Below are 10,348 nucleotides of genomic sequence, written 5' to 3' on the forward strand. Positions count from 1 at the left end.
GGGGGCCGGTTTGGGGGGACCTCCGGCTCCCTCCTCAAGGCTGTCTCGCCCCTTCCAGGTTGCAAGAGGAGATGCTGCAGCGGGAGGAGGCCGAGAACACCCTGCAGTCCTTCAGACAGGTTTGCGGGGTCCGGCGGGAGGGAGCTGGAGGGGAGGAGAGCCTGGGGCGGGAGGACGTGGCTGCAGGCGTTTGCTTTCCTCGCACAAAGGAATTCCATCAGTTCTCACGCCAGCCCCCTTGTTTTCTTTAGGGGGATGCTGCGGTCTGAAGGGAGGGGCGGGGGGAACTATTGTCTTGCTTTATCCAAGTCTAGCCTGGTTTACAAAAAGCGCTCCGGCGTGGAATCGCTTTCCGATCCAATAAAAGTGAAAGGGGGCCATCTGCTCGCTTGGCTGAAGGGTATTAATGGTTTCTATGGGATTCACCGTGGAATGCAGATACAGGCATTGTGGCAAGCGTGGTGGCAGCAGATTGAAATAATAGATCCCTTTGTGTTGGAGAGGAGGGTGCGGTGGGCTGCATTCTTACTAAATGTGTAATGGTGAGGGCATATTTCTAGCAAAAAGTGCCTGTCACGTATATGGTCCAGTTTTTATACAAAACAGAGCTCCTTTTCAGTGAATCACTTTGGTCAGTGCATTACTGGACAACAGTCGCAAATCTAAAATGTTTCATATGGGTGTTGGCTGCTGAGCAGACCATTTGTTCCTTGGGGTGAGGTCACAGCAGTCAAGTCTGCCTCCTTTGGATCTCCGTTAAGAACATCGAATTTAATCCTCTGTAAATGAAGATGTTAACATTAGGAAACAAGTTGTGTTAGAGTTTAGTCTCTGTAGGATGCTAAGGATGTTATCCAGATAAACTAAAACCTACATGACAGCCAGGACCAACTGTGCAAACAGTGTTCAAAAAGCGTTAAGATCAGGTTTTTACTTGTGCAAAACCAGCTTTCAACTTGGATTAAACCTTGTTTGGACTAAGAGATAGGTAGGAATGTGCCTTCTCAAAACAAGGTCTCTTCCCTAAAACTGCTGGTGTGAAACGGCATTGCTAGCATTCCTCCTGGCTGGAAGTGACTGCCTTTATCTCCAGACAGCTGGGCACAGGCTGACTTTGTCCCAAAGCTCTTCATAGGCATTAGTAGATGTCACCGTTCAGGAAACCATAATTTGATAGTCAGCATTTCCCTGGGCAAGACTTTTGACTATGGTATATTTATAGTCCCTGAAGACACCTGAGTAGGTGTCTTCATGAGATAATGTATAGAAACTGAGACATCTACTAGAATCTGGGAATTCAGAGTCTCTGCTGGCCTTCTGGGTACAGAAGTTTGAAAGAGAACAGGTCGAGATACTGCTTTAACTTCAACTTCTGGGTTTTTTTGTGTGCTAAGCCAATTTAAAGTAGTGTGAAGTTCCACGCAGAAGCATTTAACTTGAGTTTTAGAGAACCTGATCTATTCTGATTCATTGCTGGATTCAGTTGAAGGACCCTTTGACTTAAGGCTGGCTTAAATGATCTTTCATACTTAATTGGTGCACTTCAAGGCATGTCTACCTCTTTCAAATCAAACTTCATGAACGTGCTAGGCTTTTAAGTGAACTTGGCTTTATGCATATCCCACATTCATTATCCAGTTCTCCCCTGTGGAAAGGAGCCGTTCAGGAGCACAGCCTCGAGCAGGTCTGTGTGTGCAGTACAGTCAGAACTGCATCCATTTAACCTCTTAAGGTGTAGCTTATGTGTCAGGATTGCAAATCATTTTCTGCGGAAACACTACACTAAATCCGCTCATGACATAAGTGGTGCATACTACTGTGTTTGATTTGAATAACAGTAATAGCTAATTTTTCCTTACCGTGAAAGGGTAGGCTTAGCATGCAGGTTTTGTAAACTAAATCTGTTTCAGTATAAGTATTATTCTCCTGAAAGGGAAATTAAATGCATAGTGAAGCTGAAACATCCTGTCGTGCTTTTCATCGTGAAAAAATGCACAGCTTTTTATTAAACCATTATATTCTTGCACTGCAAAGTTGTGTGCATGGATTCAGAACACTTTGGCAGGTACTTTACTGTTCTGATGTAGCATCAAATTTACTTTTTACTTGATGGAGCAGTTGTATACTACAGTGTTTTAAAAGAAAGTGAACAAATGTTTGAACTTAAGCTTTTTACTTCCAAAAGCTTCCTGCTTTAGAGACTGTTCAACTCATATGTACTGAATTTTAATTTAATTCTCCTCCTGAGCAAAGATGTGATTTGACTCATGCTGAGGGGCGTAGTATGTAAAATAAACCTAAAGGTTCAGTCATTTCTTTCCTTTGGGACAAAACAAGCATCATAATTAGTGAGAAAGTTATTTACTGCAGCTTGCCAGCTACGCTGGCAACAAGGAATAGGTCCTGAACCTGTGACAAGACTAACAGGTCTGCTCCTGGCTAACATGAGGTTTGTCTGAAGTAAACATGGATGCTTGACCCTGCAAACTACGTGACTGGCATTAAAGAATCTCCTAGGATAAAATCTATACGTAGTCCAGTTGCATGTATGTATGCCTTACGTTCCATTTGCTCAGGCTACAAGTAGCTCATGTGATTGTTCACACATCTAGGAAATACAGTTACACTGATTCTTCACTCCCTAACTTAATGGTAACATATATAGTAAAATATATAGCATACCTAGACACATAAGTGTCTTCAATTTAAGATGCTTTCAATTAATTATAATCTCCTAAAAATCCTGTAGCTCTTCAGTTGTCCTGAAAAAATTGATAGTCTTCAGATTGAACATTTCTGTAAAATTCACTGGAAACTCTTCAGATGTCTGGCTAATTGTGTAAACATGTTGGGTCATAGGCATGCAATTTCCTTCCAGAATGATCGTCATGGTTTTTTGGGGGGAGGAGAGCAAATGAATTAAGTAATCCTTTCTCTGAATTGAAAAACAGAACCAACATCTGAACAGTGTGTGTGTAAAACTGAAATTGGTAGGGAAGTTAATGGAATAACACATCAAAGGGGTGTTCTGCTGGATAAAGAAAACAGAAGAATTCTTCTGGAGCAAAAACACTACCCCAGAGTAGGAGTGATCCAAAGAATGGCTTTCTAGGAGTCTAAAGAAAACACTCCTTATTTCAAAGGTGCCATAGTAGTGAGAACTGCTGATTAGGAATGCTTACGCTTTGGGCAATCCAAAATAGCTTTAGAATAAGCTGTGAAAACCTGATACGTTGATACCACGTGAACATAAGCATGCAGCTGTGTATGTAACTAGTATGAAAAGAACGATTGCCCCCTTTGCAAATTAATTGTCTGGCATATTCAAAATGTAAGAAGTTACCAATCAATGTTTAGCCTTAAGTTATGTTTTTGAACTAAGTCAAGCTGCTCCCATGTAACATTCATGGCATATCATCTGTTATGCCTTAAATGAATTTTTGCTGTTGATTAAGACTATCTCCGTCCAGCAAAAGGTGGAGTCTTTGCCAGCTACTGTCAGGGTGTAGGCAATGATGACTAACTCGGTTTGTGTTTATGCTCATACCTTCTTTTTCTCAAGGGAGATCTGTTGAACCGCTTGGAGAAGTAAATGCTTAATGTTCCTATACGTACCTCACTAGCTTTACAAGTATGCTTTCAAGCTGTGGTCTGTGGACCCGAAGGACTCTGTGGTTGATCACCAAGGAGTCCATAAGAAATAAACAAGATACTAAGCCTGGTGATAGGCATGTGGGCACATGGGTTGCACTTTTAAGCCCCATTGGAATAAAAATTGAAGTTTTGTGAATTGCAAGACTAACTTTTTTGGTGTGGTCAAGCTAAAAGAGCTTATTGCTGGCTTCTGACCCAAGTACCTGCTTCATCTTCAGGCAGGATTTATGCCCACCATGATCTTTGTGCTCTTGGTCATGCTCTGCAATACGTTGGCAAAGATAAAGTAATCTACATACGCTGTATAGTTCCCAAAATTACAACAAAGGTACATAGAGTCATCTCTGAGGTTAGGGTAGGAAGTGGAAAAAAGGTTTTTCACAGCTCTTGATTTCATACAGTCTTGCCAAAAAGCTCAGATGTAGCATCAGTCTGTATACTTCTGAACTTGCTGTTCAGAAGACTTCTCTACATTAGCTTTGTAAGATAGTTAATCTTTCTTCTCTCTGGTCAGGATGTTGACAATGCTTCTCTGGCACGTCTTGATCTTGAGCGCAAAGTTGAGTCCCTGCAAGAGGAGATTGTCTTCTTGAAGAAGCTTCATGATGAGGTAAGCTGAAAAATGAGGTTTGTGATTAGATGCTGGCAGTCTAGCGAGCAAGTAAGCTCTTCACTGATCCTGGCCTAGAGTCCCCACCTGTGTATGTTGTCACGTAATAACACTGTCTGCTCCTCTCTTAAGGAAATCCGAGAACTGCAGGCCCAACTCCAGGAACAGCACATCCAGATTGATATGGATGTATCTAAGCCTGATCTTACTGCTGCCCTGCGTGACGTTCGCCAACAGTATGAAAGCGTTGCTGCTAAGAATCTTCAGGAAGCTGAAGAGTGGTACAAGTCCAAAGTAAGTAACATCTGTTCAGATGCATCAGGCACTCAAACTAACTACATAACAGCTCTGCTGTGGCACTGTGTGTTCCCTCTGCCTGTCTACTGGACATGAACAGAGTCATGGCACAAGGTCTTCTTTAAACTTCCTCTCTGGGAAGGGTACAGCCAAAAACATTATTTTGTGCCATAAGTACAGCATTCAAGTGATGGGTTCATACTTGGAGTCTTTCCTATGCTTGTGCCTGGAAGGAGATGTTGGATGAAATACTGGAGAAAGGAGGGAATAAATGGGTAAAAAAATTATTAAAAGATGGGAAACATACAGGATGGGGAAACAAATATGAAAGGTTTAACTATGAATTCCAATTTAACAATTAGAAATAGAAAGGCATTTTAAGAGCAATGCTAATATTTGTTTCAGGTGTTAAGGCTTGCAATGGCTTCAGCTGCCCTCAAATGCTGTGTCCAAAAAAACCTCTGTTATACCATTTCTGTTGAAGTGTTTACACTAACCAAATTGGGAATGTCCACAGTTTGCAGATCTCTCCGAAGCTGCTAATAGGAACAACGATGCCCTGCGCCAGGCCAAACAAGAAGCTAACGAATACCGCAGACAGATTCAGTCTCTCACCTGCGAAGTTGATGCCCTTAAGGGAAGCGTAAGTAGCAGACAGTAGTTGTTGAGGCATTCTTCCTTTTGCAGCTTTAAGCACTGCACTGCAGTTTAATTGTGGATATAGATGTGAGTGCAGATCTCCCATGTGGTACAGCAGCACATTAGTACTTTTCTTTGAAGAGGATGCTATGAGCTGAATTTGCCTGCATGCACGACAGTGCACTGGTTAGACTGATATGCTGAACTGGTCTTAAATAAGGTATAAGCAATGAGTTCATTCTCTTGCTATAGTATTCACTGTTTATGTAACACTTTCTGGAAGTGCTTATGGCTTGTCTGTCAGGTACAGGTGAAGCTATAAAAAAAGCTGGAGGAGCAATGGAAAGTAGGTGCAAATCTTGCTGTTGCTAGAACGTGACTGCCTTAAAGGCTGGCTTGAAATGGATTTAACAGTGTATAGTACAGCTGCAAATCCCCTCACTGAGGACTGCCTGCATGCAGTCTTGTACTGCATATGGTGGGCTTACTGTAAGGGATTGCTTTCCCACTTGGTAGAGTGAATATGTGGCGCACATCAGATGAAGTAGCAGAATAACCCACCTTGACTTTGCAAGAGGAAGATAAGGAGATGACAAATTTGCGACATGCCTGGGCATTTTCAGAAAGAATTCTAGCGTAACTCAACTTCCATTTTTAAAAAATTGTAAGGGTCTTGAGGGGTGGGGAGGAATGGCTGCACTGCAGCAGTGCTTGACTTCATTATTCTCTCCCAGAATGAATCCCTGGAGCGCCAAATGCGTGAAATGGAGGAGAATTTTGCTGTTGAAGCTGCTAACTACCAAGACACTATTGGCCGTCTGCAGGATGAGATTCAGAACATGAAGGAAGAAATGGCTCGCCATCTCCGTGAGTACCAGGACCTGCTGAATGTAAAGATGGCTCTTGATATTGAGATTGCCACCTACAGAAAACTGCTGGAGGGTGAAGAAAGCAGGTAAAAATCACATGCAGACACTTTTCTAAACAGGAATTACTAGAAGACATTCTATACCCATGTCTGACTTTATCCATTTTTTTTTTCTTTAGGATTAATATGCCTATTCCAACCTTTGCTTCTCTGAACCTGAGAGGTACGCTGTTTCTGCTACTTCAGTTTAGACAGCTGTTCTATAATTGGCAAAAGGCGCCCGGATAGTTCCTTTTACTCTCGTATTTGAACTTGTACAAATGCAGTCGCGTGTGAATTTTTTTTTTCCTTTGGTATATCTAAAATATTTGCAATTACTATTTAATCTTGGATGGGAGGAGCTACTTTGTTCCTGGGCATGGATATTTTTAAATCGCGGTGTGTAGTGAGTGATTGGTTTAGATGCCTGCTGAAGGTACTTTAAGGGGAACAGGGAGAAAATGGAGAAGATTAGCTTATCATTCAGAGCAGGAGACTTCTTTATATACTAAATCGGGATTCTGAAAGTAGACACTAAAATCTGTTACACCTCATTTCTTTGAGGAGGCACTTAATCTAGCCTGTTGGTTAATAACGCATTTTCTTCTGCAGAAACCAACATTGAGTCTCAGCCAATGGTTGACACTCACTCAAAGAGGACACTTCTAATTAAGACCGTCGAAACTAGAGATGGACAGGTTGGTGGTAACTTTGATTTTGTTTCTTTCACAGCTGGTTACCTTAAAATATTCTGTTTGTCTAGCGGTCAGTGCAGCCTGTATATGGTAGTAAGTATTGAGTAGAACAGCATCTGTCAAGCTGCACGGCTGAACATACAGATGTAGCAAACAGGCTTCTGTGGAAATGATCACAAAATTCATCTGACAGCAAAACCTTAAGTGGCTGACAGTTACCTGTGTAGTGAGTATTTAAGTTCAGCTGAGTTAGCAAGTTCCTAAAAGATTTCTCACATCAGTTGAGGCAAACATGTGGCTGTAAACAGAGGTACTTGTTTTGGGACAAGATACTGTTTTCAGACTAAGTCAGTAAAGCTTAAATGGTTTCTGCACACTAGTTACCAACTAGAATTTCTCATTTATAAGTGAGACTTGATACCCATTTGTTCATAATTCTGTGGTACTAGATGTTCCAGTTCTAGCTCTAAAAACCCAACAGTCTTACTACTAAAACTTAATGCAAGTGTCTCTGTTTTTCAACAGGTTATTAATGAAACGTCCCAGCATCATGATGACTTGGAGTAAAGCTGAAGTGAAGTTGCGTACTTATTAATGCAGGAGAAATTCTTACCAGCAAGGTTTAAAAAGTCCATGACTTAAAGGAAGAAACAGCTTTCAAGTGCCTTTCTGCAGTTTTTCCATGAGCGCAAGATTATTATGCTAGGAAATAGGTCTTAGATCTTGCAAACTGACTCTCCCTGAAGGATTAGTTTACAATGGAGTCTAGTTTACACATAGCAATATCTTGTGCTGCAATACTGTTTTTAAGTATCTGAATTCAATAAAACTGCTTTTTCCAGCACAGTATGAGCAACCTGTCGCTACTTCAATAAATCTTTGGAAAATGGCTCCTGATGTGTTCTAATTTGTTAACTGCATGACTTTCTGGAAAGCCATAACAACATAATGCTGGAATTACTATACGGTTGACATCTCCAGTACTGTTGTGTGGAACGCTGTTTTTTCAGTATAACTAGATAAACTTACTCATTTACTGCTTAGGTTTTGGAACCAACTAAAATGGACTATAACTGGCAGATGCATAATGTATTATGATATTTCTTATCACTTGAATAAAATATGATACTTCAAGCTAATAAAAAGTAATCTTGCTTCCATATACTAGTTAACCTAGATACTATGAGCTAAGACTGCTCTAAATACCTTAAAAATTTTTTCTATAAAACGTAGTGGTTAAGGGCTTGCGTGAACTATTTCACAACTACTTATCTGAAACAGCACCTTTGCAAAGTTAACAGCTGACTTGATGCATTGACTTCATTTTCCAGGAAAGACTAGTTCCCAAAGGCTTGTCTGTATTACAGAAGCTAAATAAAGGCTTCAAATGGCATGGGGGTTAGGAGAGGTATTCAAAGGGAATGCATAGAAAGAGTAACTTGCCTTACTCGTGGCTTGATTCCAGTGTTTTTAAACTCCTTTAAAAAAAAGGAGAGCCACCATGCTTGATGTTCTCTGCTGAACATCTGCTTAAGGGCAGCAGAATGGGGAAAATGCCTATCTGGCCTCCCATAGTCTTCTGGGAGGCAAAAGCGGAAGGCTGAAGTCTTTTGAACACTTAAAAAGGAAACTCTTCTGCAGAGCAGGATACTTCCACAATTAGAACACAGTTAAAACTTCACTCAGCATAGCTCTTGCCTGACAAATAGCTGCCCTGTTCTGTGTCATTCCTCATGTAAAGCCTGCTTCCTCTAAGCTTTCATTCAGGTGCAGTTTTTGTGGAATGAGTTAACCGCACACTGGAGTTGTTCAGTAAGTAAGAATTGCATTTAGTGCTTATTCAAGGTAATGGTAGTAGTTCTGTGTTTTACAGACAGTCTCACAAGCGCTTGGGAACTGATCTGTAAGAAAAACACTGTTTTTCTTGTGGTAACTTATCGTTATCCCCATCCGATAGGGATAGGTTCTTCCCTTCGCTCCAGTGCATGACTACCCAGCTGGAGTGAGGGGGCAGCAGGAGCCTGCTTTTTCCAACCCGGTTGTCTGGTCTGCAGCCAGGATGCTAAGGAGAGAGGTGGGCTGTGCTGAAACCCTCTCCAGCTCAGACACACGGGTATCCCGCAACCTGGAGGCAGGGGCCTATGTGTGATGGCAGTTTACATCTTTGAACCTCCCAGGGAGAAGTGCTGAAGCTGTTCTTCACAGCAGAACAGCTGTTCTTCACAGCCTTTTTTCAAACAAGGCATGGTGATGGTGCTCCTAACCCTGCTTTTCTCCAGCAAGTCTTCACAGAGGACTTCAACCTCCCGCTTCTGCCTCCTGGCAGGTCAGAGGGACTTTTCTTTTTCCCCATTACAGGGCACTTGGGCTGATGTTCAGCAAAGCATACAAATCCATTCGGCCGGGATGTGTGCCTGTCCAGTTTTAGGTGCTCACCCGAGAGAAAAGTCCTGCAACTGGTCCTGCATTTACTTCTGGTGACTCTTCCAGTAAAAAGGGCCAGAAGTGACTCTGAGGAGACCCAAGCCTCAGCCACTGCTTGCTGCAAAGTGGAACAGATTCAACCTGGTCTACAGTGTGGTGAGTCAGGTAGTCTCATCAAAAAGTGGAAGTGTGAACCCAGCCTCTTTCATGCTGCGGAGATTACAGACACCAGGTTTTCTGTTATCTATCAATATCCAGAATGATAAAAAAAGCACAAACAAGCTTGCGTGGGAGATGCTTTCTGGGATAGTGACAGCTCCGGGCATGGGCAATAGCTAATTTTGAACGCTTAATAGGCACGGGTGTCTACAGCTTTTAGGGCAAGGGTTGGATAAGGTGCTGATGTCCTGCCTATTTCAGAGTACTGAAGTTTTTTCCTGGATCTGAGCGCTGAAAAGGTTGGGCCAATGCTTAATGCCATTTCTTGCAGCTGAAGCAGCATGGGAGCCCTGGACGGGACACCCGGCAGCGCGTGGGCAGGGAGAGCCAGCTCCGCCGGAGACGGCGGGGACCACCGATGGCTCTGGGCAGAGCACAGCGTGCTTTCTGAAATGCGCCTTGACTGCTGGAGGTTCCCTGCGCTGTGATAGACTTTCAGGTGTTGCTTCTCCCTCGGCTGCCAGCTGCCTGGCTCGCCGCTTTCTGTCGCCTTTGATTGCTTCACCCGCTAGATGAAGGAAGTGACTGTATCAAGCACTGACAGCGCAGCAAAGGAGTTATTCCTGGCTCTTCTGTGTTTGGGGTTACTCAGAGCACAGAGAAGCATGTGGCAGAGCTTTCAGTCCTGGGAATAAATAGAAAAATAAATAAAAATAAGTAAAAATAAAACCTAGTTGCCAAGGGGATAGGAAGATTGCAGGAAACCCCCAGAGCCCGCGCTCTGTGCGGGCGCGAGAGTACCCTCACGGCGGAGCGGAGAGCGGATGGTGACTGTGTAAACTTCTCCGCGTTTGATCCAGGTGCGCCAGGCTTACGCTCGTACGTAATCGCTGAAAGCTGCTCAGCGCTGAGCCAGCAGCTGACCTCAGAACTGCGTTTCACATCCTAATGACCAGAGACGGC

The 10,348-nt window shown here is 42.9% G+C and overlaps 1 protein-coding gene across 1 annotated transcript; it reads left to right on the top strand.

Moving 5' to 3' along the window:
* Positions 1 to 53: 53 nt before the first annotated feature.
* VIM (vimentin) lies at positions 54 to 7,941 on the top strand (the record flags this gene model as incomplete). Its single annotated transcript, XM_010289845.1, has 8 exons — positions 54 to 119; positions 4,169 to 4,264; positions 4,397 to 4,558; positions 5,079 to 5,204; positions 5,935 to 6,155; positions 6,248 to 6,291; positions 6,720 to 6,805; positions 7,328 to 7,941. Coding segments are annotated over 8 exons (843 nt in total), but the record flags the coding sequence as incomplete, so codon positions are not given.
* Between the last annotated feature and the right edge of the window lie 2,407 nt (positions 7,942 to 10,348).

Source organism: Phaethon lepturus, unplaced genomic scaffold, assembly GCF_000687285.1.
Source record: "Phaethon lepturus isolate BGI_N335 unplaced genomic scaffold, ASM68728v1 scaffold42430, whole genome shotgun sequence".
Lineage (NCBI taxonomy): Eukaryota > Metazoa > Chordata > Aves > Phaethontiformes > Phaethontidae > Phaethon > Phaethon lepturus.